The 16,868-nt window shown below is 43.5% G+C and overlaps 3 protein-coding genes across 4 annotated transcripts; 2 read left to right on the forward strand and 1 right to left on the reverse strand.

Annotated features, from left to right (window-relative positions):
• Positions 1-366: 366 nt before the first annotated feature.
• Positions 367-14,248, forward strand: LOC117150971 (macrophage colony-stimulating factor 1 receptor 1). The gene is made up of 15 exons (XM_033318152.1): positions 367-1,266; positions 9,985-10,246; positions 10,399-10,501; positions 10,644-10,886; positions 10,952-11,135; positions 11,578-11,810; positions 11,876-11,916; positions 11,976-12,130; positions 12,189-12,228; positions 12,284-12,449; positions 12,508-12,662; positions 12,733-12,964; positions 13,028-13,154; positions 13,213-13,318; positions 13,412-14,248. The coding sequence occupies exons 2-15, from the start codon at positions 10,022-10,024 to the stop codon at positions 13,769-13,771; spliced, it is 2,370 nt and encodes a 789-aa protein (XP_033174043.1). The 5' UTR covers positions 367-1,266; positions 9,985-10,021; the 3' UTR covers positions 13,772-14,248.
• Positions 5,651-8,254, forward strand: LOC117150975 (facilitated trehalose transporter Tret1). Its single transcript, XM_033318157.1, has 5 exons — positions 5,651-5,990; positions 6,262-6,494; positions 6,561-6,691; positions 7,190-7,542; positions 7,597-8,254. The coding sequence occupies exons 1-5, from the start codon at positions 5,918-5,920 to the stop codon at positions 8,214-8,216; spliced, it is 1,410 nt and encodes a 469-aa protein (XP_033174048.1). The 5' UTR covers positions 5,651-5,917; the 3' UTR covers positions 8,217-8,254.
• On the reverse strand, positions 13,706-16,594 carry LOC117150972 (fidgetin-like protein 1). 2 transcript variants are annotated; one of them, XM_033318154.1, is made up of 8 exons: positions 16,443-16,594; positions 15,934-16,378; positions 15,651-15,793; positions 15,496-15,590; positions 15,140-15,429; positions 14,609-15,028; positions 14,245-14,381; positions 13,706-13,789 (listed from the first exon to the last, which is right to left on the reverse strand). In XM_033318154.1, the coding sequence occupies exons 1-7, from the start codon at positions 16,499-16,501 to the stop codon at positions 14,262-14,264; spliced, it is 1,572 nt and encodes a 523-aa protein (XP_033174045.1). In that variant the 5' UTR covers positions 16,502-16,594; the 3' UTR covers positions 13,706-13,789; positions 14,245-14,261. The 2 variants fall into 2 exon arrangements, with proteins under 2 accessions (XP_033174045.1, XP_033174044.1); XM_033318153.1 differs by lacking the exon at positions 13,706-13,789 and adding an exon at positions 14,035-14,127.
• Positions 16,595-16,868: the final 274 nt, after the last annotated feature.

The raw sequence follows: 16,868 nt of genomic DNA on the forward strand, positions 1-16,868 counted from the left end.
TGCCATCTGGCAACTTACACCAAACATTCAGAAAAAGGCGTTAGCACATTTAGCGCTGAATCTATACCCACCACCAATCTGCAGCATTGCCATACTCGATTTTTTGTTACACCCATTGGCGGGAAAATTTAAATTCATGTTATAGAAAAAAGAAAAGAGTTTTGACCATTTTAAAGTTTTTAGATAATATAAAATAGCTTTTCTGATTTCCTCTAATCGATTAACTATATATTCTTTCTATCTATTAACTGACGAAGCTGAATTTAAGAGTAAGACTTTAGAATATTCACGAATATGAATATATTCACCAGTTTCTAATTCAGTTTTCAGTTCTTACCATTTTCTTATTATTTTTAAGAAGATTGCTCCTAGTTCTTTTGGATACACCTCAATTTCCCATTTATCAGGCGCCGACTGTACCTATCCCACGCATCTGACGCCCGAAAAACAATGCGTGCAGTAAAGCTTTTGCGTAAAAGCTCACAGTAAATGCAAACGCAAAGGTTGGCAGTCGGCAATTGTTATCATTCGGCCAAAAACGCTTGTTGCTTCAACTTGTCCCGGACTCCGCGTCGGCTACGTAACTTTTCCCACCTACCGGTTGAATTTCGATTGATCGTCTGCGAACGGAATTTGGCGCGGAACTCAGTGGAAATTCAAAATTGAATTGAGTGATTTAATTATGCCTGCACAACAGGTATTGTGAATGGAAGGAGGAAATTTAAAGTGATGCATAATATTTTTAGTGCAAGTTTGTGCAAAGTGCGTTCTGTGTTCCGCGCAAAAGAAGCGGAAACGGAAATTGAATAAATTAAAATGCAAATCATATGCATAAAGGGAGTGACCCATTAATTATGGTAAAAGAGTGAAGGAAATCCTATATAATGCAAATCAAGTTGGATTAAAAATAAATATCCAAGTGTAAACAAAAAGTGGAAATTGTTTGTGAAATATATATGAATAAAAGCGTAAACGGACGAGCGGAAATATAATTATTTTGCAAATATCCCGCATAAGTGCCGAGCGTTGGAATATCCATTTCCCGCCCCCGAAAACCACCCAGTGTTTGTTGCTTTTATTTCTAAAAAATTATACAAATTCGACGAGTGAATGTTTACCGGCCAGTGGTCGGGGGAAAAACAAAGAGCCCGTAAGAGTGTTGGGCGTAAACAAAAACTTGAAAACTTAAAATTATTGCCCGCGAGGCCATCAGCTGAAAAGTCAACAAATTCGGAGGAGACTCGAGCGCAGAGTGAATCGCAAATGGTGAGTCCAAAGCAGAAGAATCCCACTTGATTGAGTTGGGTTCCTGGGCTTGAGCCTTCAAAGTTCTTGATTAGATAGCGAAGAAACCCTCGCTTTTTCGGGTGGCACAAAAGCCCGCGGAATTTCTCGGAACTCCCCTAGTAATTTCTCATGTTCAGTGCATTACTTTTATCGTTCGTTATTGATGATCGCTCCAATTGCGGCGCAAACTGCGTAATTGATATTCCAGTTGACTCCGATCAATCTAGATGGGGCGTTGATTTCTCACCCAGGTAATTGCCCCATGCCACGCCCCCTTTGGGACACCAAAATTGCTTTTCTCTTCTTTCGATATTCTGTGCGTGCTGGATGGCGGGGGTTGGATGTGGGGTAGGGGGTGTTTCAATTTTTATTAGATTGTGCCATGGTTATTTTCGATTTCGATTTTTGGCTTGCAATTCTTTTTTTCGGCGCGGTAGCGGCCACTTTAAGTGATAAGCAAAGTGTCGCCATTTTCGCCCAGCATTTGTGATTGTGCGTCGTATATAGGCGCTATATATTATGTACACACTATATTCTGTCAGGCCAGTTACTCCACTAATTATTGAACTGAAAATTATCACACTGCTCGAGCATGCTCGCACCTGGCAGGGGTTCTCTCTCCCCGGCGTTTTATTGCAGCTTAAAAGCATGTTATTTATTATTGAGAGCATGGTCAACAAAGGCGGAGGCAACAACACAAGTACAGTATCAATATATATATATATACGCTATATGCCCTGCACATGATTAAGTAGCCCCATTTAATCTACTTAAACACGCGCCACAATTGATAAATAATGGCAAAGACTAAACAGCGACATTTCTGGGCCCATTGCCTGGAAGTGAACAATTAGCCGGATTTCATCATTCTAATTCCCCGAACCCTCCATTTTTTTAACTTTTGAGGTTGATTTCGCCTTTGAGGAATGCTTTTTCAGGAGCCTAAAACTATTTGGCCTATACCAAGCGAGTGCGTTTGTAACTGATTTCATCAAAGCTCAAACAAAGTTTATGTGTGCAAAGTTCAAATTAAGTCCAGCAAGCCTTTGAAGCCAAAATTCCTTTTAATTTCCGAGAGCAGAAAGATTAAAGAGCCATTTAAATGTTAGCGAAATCAAAGAGCCTTAAGTTCGAAATAAAAACTTTGTTCAACTAAACGGCAAAGTTGAGTAAACAGAAAATGATTTTCCCGAAACAATGAAGGTAATTTATGAAAGTTCCAAACTTTAAAGTAATATTCAAACCTTAGTAGTGTTGTTCATAATTTAAAATAAACCTTCGTTTTTTCGTTTTCTTTTAGTTTTCCGATCTGCGAAGCCATATGCTTCATATGTTGAAAAGAAACCATAGTGATTTCCTGATAAATCGCAATTCACACAGATGTTTGCTAGCGTCATAGTCGAGTTTTCTCTCTGATTTTTTGTTATTGTCAAATTGTTTTCACTTCGTGTGTATTTCGTGTACTATCTCACAAACACACTACAATACTTGTATGTATATTACGCCACTCGTCGCAGTATCTCATCAATTATTTTGCGAGTAGTTGCCATTGGACCCAGACATTGAAAGCTTTAAAAGGCTCCCGCGTATAGCAAACAGTTCCAGGGACGACGAAACTCACACAAACGTTGGTAGCAGAGCGCTCGTTTTGCTGCTGAATGATTAAACACTAATTACTCTGCCTAAAAGCCAAAACTAAAATGAGGCATATTTCAACAAAGTTCTATCAATAGTCCGGCTTAGATTAAAGCCATAAATAGCAGCAACTACTAAGGGACTTTAGCATTTCTGAATATGAATTATGAATCATCCTAACACTGGCAATGTGCTTTTAAGAAACTTTACAATACTAGGACTCAGATAAAGGCCAAAAGGAAAGCATTCAACTAAGGGGGACACATTTGCTTTTCAGACTATGAATTATGAATCAGCCCAACATTGGCAAATCAATGGTGTTCTAAGTACCTTAGTAGTTATGTAGAATGCATTTGACCTAAGCCCTGACCAATTGACCATTGCAAAGTTGTGAGCCAAAATTCGAGTTGTTCGGGTGTATGCACATAAGGCTGATATACATCGGCAATTAGGGGGATTTTCCAACTCGTGTTTTATGGACACATTTATGGACACTGGACTTCACCAGTTTGGTGGCCAGCGCACATTCATCCCGGGTTTAAAGTCCACTTTGGGGCACTTAAGGTTGTTCGCTGGCTTATCTTCCAAAGTCTGCGCAGAAATAGCCAACGAAGCCCCAAATTAGATGTACATTACTTACTTTATGAACCGCATATCACAGACAATATTTTTGCAAGGCGCTAATACTGTCATATGTGCACACTGTGGCCTCGGCAACAGACCAATTTTTAGTTTTTGGCCTGCGGCCGTCGAAAGCTGTGTGTACTTTTTCCCATCGTAACCGGCAAACCAAAACAAATTGTTCAAGTTGCCGTGAAATGGAATACAAATTGAACTTATCAATAAATCGAGTGGGCGATAACGATTAGAAACAAAAAAAAAAACCCGCAATGACGCGACCAAAATTCGAAGCGAGCCCAAAAACCCAAGAGCAGCGAATTTCTACAGGTGGAAAAAACAGCAGTGGTGGGAGATAAGGGCTTAAAGTCGTTCCCCTTGACAGTTGTATATTTTTCATTTAGCACCCCCGCAGCATATGGAAAGCAAAAGTATTGAAGCCCCGATCCTCACGAGAACACGAGAACAGGAACATATGTATATGGATATAGAATGATTTTCCCATTCTCTTAAGAAATCTAGTAAATAGTAAGTTATGTTGGCAGTGGCTGGCACTTAGTGGCTGCAAACTTATCAGTTGATTAAAATACAGGGCATTTAATTTACGAGTATCCCACGACTTGGTCTCGCCGTCCTCACCTTTGCCGGGCTTTAAAAGTCAGGTGGTTAGACAGAATCGAAATCAGGGCACCTACCTCACGTTGAAAGGCTGATAGCCGTATCAGCACGCTTTATTTAAGGCTAACAATATCTGAAAATTCTGCGTATATAAGTATGTTTTTCGCCCAACCACCTTCCTCCTATTGATTGCCGTGTTCTTTGCACTTATCACACTATATGAACAACAAAAGTTTTAAACTCTTCCCGTTCTCCCACAAGCCATTATCTGGACCGTGTTTACCGCCCCAAAATGGTTTAAATGCGTCATGCCTGAAATGTGAGAGCAGTTGAAGCCCCAAATAGATATATGTGCATACAAAAAAGTGCTGGTCATTCGGCCAAAGTGGATGTGATATTGAAAAACCATTGAGCCTGATCATAAAGGACCATTGCGATAATGGATTCGAATATGTAAAAATGTCCTTCTTAAGGCCACACTCAGTGTTAACTAAACAATATCTCTTATAAGTGAACACTGGAGGAAATCAGCCACAATCAGGGGTTGTTGACAAATCAAAGTCCATACTAAATCATCAGGGCAATAAAATGGAACCAGTCAATCGATTCTTATCTAAACAAAATGCAGTGCGTTATCATGGTCGTTATTTCCAAAAATCATGGCAATGTTGTATGTATTTTCTCAAGTCGTATTTTCCCTTTTGTGGGCAAGATGAATTTATTTGTTTATTAATTTACATTGCATTCTGCTCTATGCTCAAACATTTTAGTATTTTTGTAAAAGTCGTTTAAATTCCATTGCAATTGTCTGCAAATAAGCAACAAGCCCTCGGGCTTCATTCCATTTTTAAAACTATATGTATAAGTGTTATTACGAGTGTCAATAAATTCACTTTGGTCAGGTCAAATCAAAGCCCACATACATATGTTCTCTACTATTGTGAATTAATTCATCTCAGCAATGTGTTGAAATTACCTTCGCGAACTGTTCTTCTTTGCGGCAGAAAAGTGTTGCCACGTGTCTGTTTGCATATAATAACAGTGTCACCCCGCCGTGTTTGCTTATCGTTATAGTGTTGCTCTCTTGTAAATTGAGTGACGCCTTAAAAGCGCGCGTGTTTTGTTATTTGAACGCGCAAATGGTGTTTGGAGTGCAAATAGATGCGCGTAGGTCAGGAAATCTGCTGCAGAATCCACGGAACATAACTACAACTGAATCGTCACAACTGAATCTTCACAACTGAAGCGAATCAACACATCGTGAACTTGGAATACAAACAGAAGGGCAAACAGACGCCAAGCGAATCCGGAAGATTTACTGATGTGTGCCGAGTATTACGGAGCAACAGCTCTGGGCAGCGGGCACCACCCATCTAGACAAGCGGTATGACGGATCCCGTAATCTGTGGCTGCCTCCGGACTCCCAAACTGCGTAATCGTTGGCAGTTTCTTAGATGAAATAGTAGATGTTTACCCACAGATTTAGATATGGATTGGGTATAAAGGCGGCATCGCCGCCTATTTCACAAGCCATTTTCGTAGTAAAGCTACTCCGTTGAAGTCAACGCGGAACAACCAAGGACACAGAGCATGGAAAAAGGACATTTGAGCAGGAAGTTTACACGCAAGTGCTTTAAGGCAACCTAGGACCTTCTTCACACCGAGGCTCTCCAACTGTGATATACGAGATTCAAGGATTTAGCCGTAGACGTTATAAGTCATAGGATAATTAAATTAAATCGCACGGACTCCCGCCAGAATGCTGATCAGCATATTCAAATCGGGCATCTTCCAGTGGCAGTACCGCCGCCAACTGCTGGTCTCTTTGAGTGGTATGTTAATGAAGATAAGACGGATTTACAGCTCAACTGGGAAGTGGAAAGTTTTGAATCCATATCCATGTCAGTTTGTGGACAAAGAACTTTTCTCAAATGCGATTTGCGGCGGCCATGGCAACCAAGTGTCCCCAAAGTCGACACAAAGTTGACGGGTGAAAATTAAGTTTCCAATTTCACGTGTGTGCCTATGCAAATGAGGCACTTGAGCTGTCGATTCGCCCTCCAGAGATGATGATGTCATGTGCTGATCTGAATGTTCTTGTAGCCACCCTGATAACCTTCTGCCATGGCATCGCCCTGGGCTGGCTGTCGCCCATGCTGCCGAAGCTGCTCTCCCCCCAGGAGACGCCACTCTCCTTCTACATTGACGTGAACGAGGCCTCCTGGCTGGGAGCAGTCATTAGCATCGGTGGCATTAGCGGAAACTTCTCGTTTTCCTATCTGATGAACCGCTTTGGCCGGAAAGTGTCGATCTACGCCCTCGCAGTGCCGCACACGGTGAGTTTTCGCGAACTTTTTCGATGGTAACTAGCATCTCATGTGGTTCTCCCTTGCATACCAAAGTGCATCTGGTTCCTGTTCTACTTCGCCCAGAGCATTGAGTGGCTCTATGTGGCCAGGGTGTGTGCCGGCCTAACTGGTGGCGGCATGTTTGTCGTCTTACCCATCTTCATTGGCGAAATCGCCGACAATAGGTGAGTGAAAGTGAAAATATTGCATTTGCGTTAGAAAAGTGTCATGAAAAGGAGGAATTTTTAAAAGATATCCGGTGCCAAGGCAGACAATTGAGTTCTGACTTTTTGTACTATACCAAAACCATTGTTCCTTGTCTCTGCTGTCCAACACGTCGTATACGTAATATCATATAAGCCAGTTTTTGTATGCATTGCCATTGTCCTTGGATAATGGAAAGATAGCTTGGTTGTATGTTTGATCAAATAATAGCTTACATTTTTGGACGCTTTTTATAATACCATGACATGGACACGCAAACGTGGCAAGTGAAAATATTAATTTTCGCATAGCAACTTCACATGAGCCTGGCTTTTGCATAGTTCTATGCTAACATTTTTGACGACAAAAAAAGTAATCTTCAGCTGAACACCTTTGGGTTCGTGTGGATTCAAAGGGTCTATGGAATATATCTAAATTGAATTTTGACAAATAATAGATTTTTTCACAAAACCCACCAGCATTCGCGGTCGCCTATGCTCCTTTTTTACGCTTACCATGAACACGGGCATAATGGTGGGCTTTGTGGTGTCCTCGCACATCGCCTATCACGTGATACCCTGTGCCGTCGTGGGACTGCCCGTGCTGTACGTGTTCCTGGCAACGCGATACCCGGAGCCACCGCAGCAGTTAATCAGGTGGAAGCGCGAGGAGGAGGCCGAGAAGTCACTGAGGTACTATCGCCGTTGCGACGGACCCAATGTTTCCAAGGAGGAGGAGCGAGCTTATCAGAAGCAGTTGGACGAGATGCGGCTGGCCATCCAGCAGCAGAACAAGGACTCTGACGACAACGGCCTCTCAATTTCCGATTTCCGTAAGAGGTTTTCCGAACACACTCGAAAGCATACTTAGATCCACATCCTTGCAGTCACCAAGCGCTCCTTGAAAGCCTTGGCCACGGGATTAGTTTTGATGGTAGCCAACATCTTCACGGGCACCTTCGCCTTCAACAACTACATGTCGAACATCTTTGATGCCGTGCACACTCAGCTGGATCCCAATACGAACACCATTATTATTGGAGCGGTGCAGATCCTGGGCACACTGGCCAGCATATACTTGGTGGATCGCTATGGACGCAAGATCCTGCTGATAGTGTCCTGTGCAGGCAGTGGCATCGGAACGTCCGCCTTTGGACTGTACGCCTTCTATGCGGAGGAGGAGAAGGTGGACCTGTCGGCCTTCTCCGCCTGGCTGCCCGTCACCCTGATGGCCTTCATCATCTTCATTGCCAACGTGGGCGTTATCTCGGTGACGATGGTGGTTTTGGTGGAGATCCTGCCGCAGAAGATCCGCGCGGTGGCCACCAGCTTCTGTCTGGGCTGCCTTAGTTTCTTCGCCTTCGCCTCGCTGAAGACCTTCCCGCTGATGATGTTCCACCTGGGTCTAGCGGCCACCATGTGGTTCTGTGGCGCCGTCAGCGTCATTTGCTTGTTCTATGTGGTGGTCTGCCTGGAGGAGACCAAGGGTCGCTCCATGTATGACTAATTCCGCGCGGAATAAAGTGCAGATAGTATGTATGTGGAGTGTGTTTTTGTCTGGACTGGGAGGGCATTAAACCAAAACAAAGCACGGGCTGGAAACAGAAGCCGCGGGAGGAGCACCCAATAAAGTAGCGGAGCAGACAGGGCTTGATTTATGACCCCCACACTAGCCACCTGTCAACAGGCTCGTTGGCGCTTTTATTCATCAGCACTCGACATAATCCCCTCCAGCGACGGATGTCCCACATGTGCAAGTGCTATGGAAATCTTTGGAATTTTAAAAGCTCCTCCATCAACATGACCAAAACTTTGAATGGCGGTTAAGATATTTATTTAATTTTCGTCGTATCCTTTAAACAAGCATCCCATTAATTAAGGAGCTCAACTCGAAGAGAAAACATAGTTTTCAGTAAACTCAAAATTAATTTAGTCCATGTGCTGCATTTCTTAATAAATAATGAGTTTAAGTGAACTCGATCTGTTTTAGTCCACTATTTTCCCAAATTTCAAATCCAAGTTATCTTGGAGTAGGTCGTTGCTTTCTAACATTAAGAAGAGGCATAAATATCAAGAACCTGCTGAATCACCACGATTGCGATTGTCTACCGATGGGATCAGCGATAGCAGTTGATTCGTTATTTATGATTGTAGAAACGAAGGGGGAAAGAATTCATAGATATTCCGGAATGGGATCAAAGTATATATTTAAGTTCTATCAACATAAATCTTTATTATTGGTGAATAGTTAAATATTTTCCATTTATACGAATCGTTTTATTTAAAACTATATTTATAAAAAAAATTTATGAAATTTAAGCTTTAACTCTTCTTAAATTAGCAAAGTTTTAACACCCCTAACATTTTTACAAAAGTCCAGCAAATATTGTGAAATGTATACATTCGAGAAAATCGATATTAGTGGAAACCCATCTGGAAATGGAAGCAGCGGTCAACTTGTAAACTTTTCCAATTGTCCGGTCCCCTAAATGTCACTTGTCCAGCAAAAAGAGGTTTACATATCGCTGTTTATGGGCAAAATGGCAAAATGGTAATTGATAAGAAAGTGGGTGCACGTGCTCCCTTAACGTGCAATCACCTGAAAAGGTATCGCTTTTTGCTGTTTAGTAAACAACCTTTTCAGAGTGCCTTCGACTATTTTCAGCATTATTTTTACTTTTGAGCTGCTATTTTGCTTAGAACTAGAGGCAGTTACTGGTGCAAACATTTGGCCAGGGGAAAAACTCTGTATAATTAGTTTGGCTTCGCATTGTGGGTATAATTATAACGCAATTTCAAGTAGTTCTTGCCGTTCTGAAAAGTTAATTTCAACGAAAAAATTAAATGTATACGACCCTAATTTGGATCCATTTGTTTAGCTCCATCACCCCACCTGTGCACTTTCCATTCCTGTTTACAGAGGTATTAGGTAACCTAATTTGTGTGCGCATTTCGTAGTTCATGGGAGGATAAGATGGCAAAGGTCGCGTTGTGCGAAAAAAATAAGCGCCACATGGATCGCGTGTGTCATCACAAATCGATTAATTAGAGGGAAAATGAATCATGTATCCAGTGAATGGTTTTGTTAGTGCACTTAATTATAATCTTTTTATAGAGAGCGACTCAAAAACCGAAAGGATTTTGCAATCGCTGGTGTCTAAATGGAGTAGGTCCTTTTCACGGCATTTAGAAACGTGTTTGTGAGGGGGAAAAACACATGTAATCCCATGAAAAAAGAGCACAAATACATAACTTAGTTTTTCTTTCTGTTGCAGTGAACGCCATTAACTATGTGGAAACTTGGCCAGCAGAATGCATCATTCGAAAAAGGTTCCGACTAGGATTGTGCTGATTCTCCTGCTGGTGCTAGCACGCAATGCCGTTGGCCAGGTTCCCAGGGAAAACGTCACCAATCCCACACTGATATCCCTGGTCCGGAGCTCGGAAAAGGAGCCTGAGCAGATGGAGTCGCATCGGTATGTTACCGGCTTGCCGGACCCTATAGCCCTGGAACCCCTAACCAGGATGCGTCTAAACGTGAGTACACCCGAAAGGTTCAGACATGTCAAAGAGTATTATTCAAATCACCTTAAGAGATTTATTCCAGACCGAATATTTAGAATTACCAACTGTGCTATTATGTTGCTGCAGCTGGGAACTACTATTTCTAAATTTGTACAATTTTTTAGCCCAATCCTGATGGGGAAATCACAGAGCTGACCACAAATGTCACGCTTTACATGGAGAAAATACCACGCCTACAGGTGCGATGGCAGGATAATTTGCCAGAAGGTGAGTGTATGTCCTTAATGCTACATGTGTTTAGTGAGTAGCCTCAGTTCCAAACGCTTTTAGGTGTGCTATTTAAATACTGGTACCAAATATGGTGAAAACATAAGTAATTCTTTCTAATCCCGGGACTTGTTGTTTCTAGGCACTTCGTACAATGTCCTTGTAAGCGCGGTGAACAACAGTCGTTGTCCGGATGCGCCGTGCAGCGAGTACGGAATCAAAGAGAAGAATGTGTCTTCGGAGACCCACTTCGTCAACCTGCCCGTTAATCCCAACCTGAACGTGGAGTCCGTGGACTGCAACTACATGTTCGGCTGTCAGTACCAGGTCATTGTGGAGACATCCAACGCGATGGTCAGAAGATCTGCTCGCGTTTACATTCCACGTGAGTTCCCTCCTTAAGGGTGTGAGTTCCTTCCTTGTGATGACTTCTATCCGTAATTCCAACAGAGTGCTTGGAGGGCAAGTGCTCCTGCCAACTGGCGCCCACCCCGCCGAAAGTCCTGGCCGTGGCCAAAATGCTTAGCAACGAGACCATCAGCATCAATCTCTCGATTCTGGCCAGCGAGCTTTTGCGCAAGGAACAGGACTCCCATCTGCACGAGACATTGAGGACATATAAAATGCAGCTGAAGTGAGTAATCGCAGCGTGGTGTTATTTAGTTAAGGGAGCTCCATAATGGACTCATCTTAATCCCAATTAACACGGTTAATTGAAATTACTGTGTTGAATGCAATGACGTTTTCCACTGAAGCTCGAAAATTTAATTTTAAATTTCACATGATTTCAAAGTAGACATTGCAAATTGCAACAACATATCAATACATCACTTTTGTTTGCATTTCAATAGAATCCTGAAATTGCATTGGCGTCCTGTAGTGACCCAAATTATTCCAGATTATTGAAAATGCCATACAGTCGAGTATTTTTGAACTTCGATTGGCATTTAATTAAATGACAACTGCAGACAAATTCCTGCCGCCAACAGTTTGTCCACTCAAAAATGTACTCCTAACCAAAGAGATTAAGGTGTGAAATAATAGCTATAACTAAGCTAATAACATTGAAATTACAGAATCAATGAGGAGACAAACCCCTCGCTTCCCTGGGGCGGGGTATTGAAGCATCTGATGACCCGCGTCTACAAACTCAGCGAACTGAACTTCAGGGCAACTCCCAAGGGATTCGAGGGCGTCATGAAGTTGGGACTGGGCACGCAACTCAAGGAGAAGGCTTCCCTCAGTCTGCAGGCTGTGATTATCGATCCTTCGGGCTGCGAGGGACCACGCAGTGTAACCAAGGTGCCAGGTGAGTGAATTGCACACCGGAAGGTAATTTTATTTACCCAAAATCTTAATTTTCCACATGAAAAGTGCCTGCGAATCCTGTGCTGCTAACTGAAGGCGATAGTGTGGTAAGCCAGGATTAAATGTCCGTATACGCTCCGAATATTCCCTATTGTTTCCTGTCCAGAGCAACTCCATAATTGTGATGAGCGCCATGCTGATTGCCATTATCCTAGCTGGCCTGATTATGCTCCTCCTTCGTCGCCGAAGAGCCAGGACAACGGCCAAGCTGCGCAAGCAGGAGCAGATCTACATCCAGACCTTCGCCACTTCCGCCATTGAGTAAGTATTGCAAAGTGTGCTTAATGGAGCTGTTACTAGATGTACTTCTTCATTTCAGGATGGAGGACAATGTCAACTACGTTGACAAATATGTGGAGGTAAGTCACTACAAAGTCTTATAAACCTGAATCCTAGTCACAACCATCTATTCAGAAGTCACAGGTCCTGGGACTGGCAGACATTTTCGAGGTTCCCCACTCGGCCATCCAGATTGGCAGGATGTTGGGTGAGGGAGCCTTTGGCCAGGTGCACGAGGCCACTGCCATCAACTTGCGCCGGATGAGGGGCATCACCATCGTGGCAGTGAAGCAACTAAAACGTGAGCAAAAGTCGAAAGTTCAATTGGATGAATCCAGAGCGAAAACTTTTCTTTTTAGCCAATCCCAAGGCGGATGAAGTAGCTGAGTACCTGGCAGAGATCGAGATGCTCAAGGGCGTGGGCACTCACCACAATGTGGTCTCTTTTCTGGGCTGCTGCACCATTAAGCCGCCATACCTGATGATAATGGAATACGTAAACAAGGGAAACCTGGTAATTTGGATGATATTCATACATTCAAAGTCATAACAAACAATGAAAACTGACTTTGTTTTCCCTCTAGCTAAGCTATTTGCGAACTGTGCGTCAGGAGGCCAGCAAACTGAGGAACAGAAATGCCAATTACACTTCCTGCAGACCGATTACGACCAGGACCAACAGCACGTCCTCGCCCAAGTCACAAAGCGTGAACTACATCGAATTGAAAGCGTCCAGCCAGACCATCGAAATGCCACAGGAGGACTCCAGTGCTCACATGAATGGCATTCGGCAGCCTCATCCCTCCTTTGCCGAAAGTAAGCTGGGATCATTGGGAGTAATTAGTCGGGCAAAGTTAGTGAATGAGACTCTAATTTCAGCCACTTACACCATTATCGAGGACGAAGATGCATTCGAGTACATATTGGACAACAAGGAACTGCACAATTTCGCCCTGCAAATTGCCAATGGGATGCGTTTCCTGGAAGAGCAGGAAATAACGCACCGGTAAGACCCACTACCAGCAACTCTGTGAAACGGTTATAACTTCTCTTCCCTCTTAAAGCGACTTGGCTGCACGCAACGTGCTTATTGACAGCAATAAGACCCTTAAAATTTCAGATTTCGGCCTTTCCAGGCACGGAATTTACACGAACACAAGGACGCGAAAGGTAAGCTAGTTAGATACATTATTCTAGGTAAATCCCCAACGTAAAACATAAAATAAATAGTTCTGGACTCACTTTGTTTATCTCTTCGTTTAGCTCCCTCTTCGCTGGTTGTCCATTGAGGCCATTCGCGAAAATGTTTATTCCAGCAAGAGCGACATCTGGGCCTATGGCGTAGTGCTCTGGGAGATCGGCACCCTGGGTGCCTCGCCATATCCGACGATCAGCAACAGCGAGCTGATCCCATTCCTGATGGCGGGAAACCGCCTCGAGCGACCGGAGATCTGCACCCCGCAGGTGTACACCATCATGCTGCAGTGCTGGCTTGAGGAGCCCGAGGAGCGACCCACCTTCGACGCCCTGTACAAGGTGCTCAGTCCAAAGACTACCTACGTGGACATCAACAGTCTGAGTGATGATTACGTCTTTCCGCCGATCAGTGAAAATAGGGAATAAGCTCGCGTAGACCTCCTCCTGCCGAGAAAATAGTTTCTATGTCCTTAATCGATAGTTGCTAATTATGGAACGCTGCCCCCAACGTCCTTATTCGTTAATTGTTATACGATTATCCGAAGTGTACAAATATCTCCGTCTGTGTGTGCATAATGCAGAGTTTAAAATGTGCCGGAACAAAGTTTGAATTAAGTACAACTTGAGTTAGCGTTTAGTCAGTAGGCTTTAGATTGTCGGCACAGTGTCGGATTAACTTGACGTGCGAAGTTTCCCAAGCTGTGTACACATTAAGGTAGTTAAGGACATTAAACGGACTTCACAGTCTGTCACAATCCGTATACGAACGTAATTTTGATGTGCTGTGAGTTTTAAACGATGGAAATATATTGAAATTAATTGTATTTCATATTTTATTGTTAGTCTTTATTAAGCGTTTATGCTTTACTTCAGAGTATTAATAAAATTCAAAAGATTACCGTTGCTGTGTCTGTTTTTAATGCCGGACGCCGTATATTTCATTCCAGGCCTCAAATTGTTTGCAGTCCTCCGCAGAAACGCTTTTAGATATAACCCGCAAAGCCTGCTTGAAATCAGCCATAGTTACGGCAGGCAGCTAAAAAAACGGAACAATAATAAAGGCGTAAATATCCCCACTATTTAACGTCGTTTGGGCTCAACGAAGCGGTAATTTTGTTACTGGATGTGCAGAATCACGGAATTTAATGAGTATCCTTATTCCGCCTGAAAAGTTCTTAGCACGGTCCAGGTACTTTCTTTGTATTCAATTTTGAGCGATTAGTGCACGGCATAATTTACAAGCTAGTAAACAACAGTGCATACCTGATGCGTTTCTATGACCTCCATTTGGTCAGGTGTCAATGAGCGAAGTGGCGCCATGGATGCATAGCGGCAAAGCGTATCCACATCCGCTCCAGAATAGCCATCGGTAAGCTCAGCCAGCTCGGTTACTTGCACAACATCTAGGTTGTGCTTCACCTGACGAATTAACTTCTCTATGATTTTCTGACGCGCCTCCCTCGTGGGTAAGGGAACGTACAGACGCCTTACAAATCGGCGGCGCACAGCCTCATCCAGCTCCTGCGGTCGGTTGGTGGCTCCTATTACCAGCACTCGGATTTCCTCATTACTAGCGGCACCGTCCAAGTGAATGAGAAACTCGTTCTTCAGGCGTAGAGTGCTCTCGTTTTCGTTCCCAGAACGTTTGGACAGCAGGGAATCGACCTCGTCTATGAATATTATCTGAAATGCATAACAAAAATTGCAATTCAGTTTTGTAAAGTTATCTTGCAAAATCTATCAGCTTAATTAAGGTTCAAAAAGGATGAAATGTTATTGCCATGTTTCACCTACAGCCGGTTGATGTGCAGCGGCCACGGCAAACAATGTCTTCACCAGCTTCTCGGCATCGCCGACCCACTTTGAGGTCAGGCTGGACGGATTAATGCTAAAGAACTTTGCCTTTGCCTGGGAAGCGATGCTCTTGGCAATGAGAGTCTTGCCTGTGCCAGGTGGCCCGAACAGGAGAACGCCTCGTGGTGGACACCGCACTCCTGTGAACAAGTCAGGCCGCCGGAGTGGCATGATAATGGCTTCCAGGAATGTGGATTTTGCAGATTCCAGACCGGCAATATCTTCCCAAGCTGAAATCAGTGAACAGGTATTTTATGAAAGGAACGGTCAGGGACCCTGTTTAATTACTACCATACCGACAGGCTTGAAATCGTGCATGCTTTCGCCGAGAATGTGCTCAACCATCTTGGAATCCAAGTGGGCCAATGCGGGTGGTATGCTGCTGCTCTGTCTGTAGGGAATTGGATACAATGATATATGCTAGGCCTGTGAATAATTGCACTTTTCTCACGAGCTAGTGGAATTCTCCTTTTGCGCCACGGGCGACACGAAGTTCGAGCTCACAGTTCGCTTGCCACCCAGCGTTTTCTTCCTGAAGTTCATCATGCCGGTTGGGACTGCATCCACTTCGCTTGTCGCCTGTCGATTCTTTTTCTGCAATATTGGAAAATAGAGCCCATAGAGTTTGAAACGCTTTAAAGTGCAAGTTATGAAATGCTCTCAGTTCTGGGAAAATGTATTCTAGCTCTTCAGAATCCCCTTCGTCCGAAACGTCCATCTCGCCTGAAACAAACCTTTAATTCGTCCAGGATTAGTTGCTCCCGGGCAGTGCGAAAGCCAAAGCCGCTTTGGGATGAGCTCTCTGACGGGTACTGTTGCGCATCTATCTTCTTTGTGGAATTAATGCTTGACTCCGGGAGCTGCCCGGAGTCAAGGCCCTTAAGGGGCTGTTTGTCCGGGTAAGTGCTTGAAACCTCCACCGGCGCAGCCTGCAGATCACTGGAGGCCATCTCTGTTTGGTGGCAGCTCTCGTAGAAGCCCCTACACTCTGGCTCAAAAACTGAATTATGGGGCATCTCGAACAAGTAGTCCGCATGGTTAATCCCTCTTCTCGACCTGCGACTCATAGTTATTTTTTCCTGGCAGCGCTCCTTCATCGCCTTCTCCGTGCTCTCGCAAGCCTGCAGCCTGGCATGGTGATCCTTCAGCGCAGCAAACTGAGTGGACTCGCTGCTGAATCTGAAGTGAGACATGTGAGTCCTTTAGGATTTCAGGTAAGAATACTATGTGAAATTAAACCTACCTGGTTTGCTGGCATATGAGAAGCAGCTTGGAGCGCCACGAACTCTGTTCGTCGCTCATTTTATAGCAGTAGGAATAATTAAACGCTTTAGTTTCGGAACAAAAATTAAAAAGAAAAACTCCCGGCAAATACAGCAATCATCTGTTTAGCCAAGTTTCAATCATGATCGCTTCTATCGTTATCGATATACCCTTACAGCATGTTTCCACTTGCTTGCAGTACTTCCAATCGTTAATCACATTTCAAGCAAATCGTTATCACATGTGTTGTGGTTATCGAGTTCAAAATGAATTTAGAAATTAAGTTTATTTATTTGGTTATTTTTGCTTGTTTAGTATATTCTTCATTATATTTTTTAGCTTCTTTATGCTTTTTTTCTTTGGCCTTTCAGTTAAATTGTTTCTCCCAATTAACGTTCAATTGCCT

This window comes from Drosophila mauritiana, chromosome 2L, assembly GCF_004382145.1.
Source record: "Drosophila mauritiana strain mau12 chromosome 2L, ASM438214v1, whole genome shotgun sequence".
Classification (NCBI taxonomy): Eukaryota; Metazoa; Arthropoda; class Insecta; order Diptera; family Drosophilidae; genus Drosophila; species Drosophila mauritiana.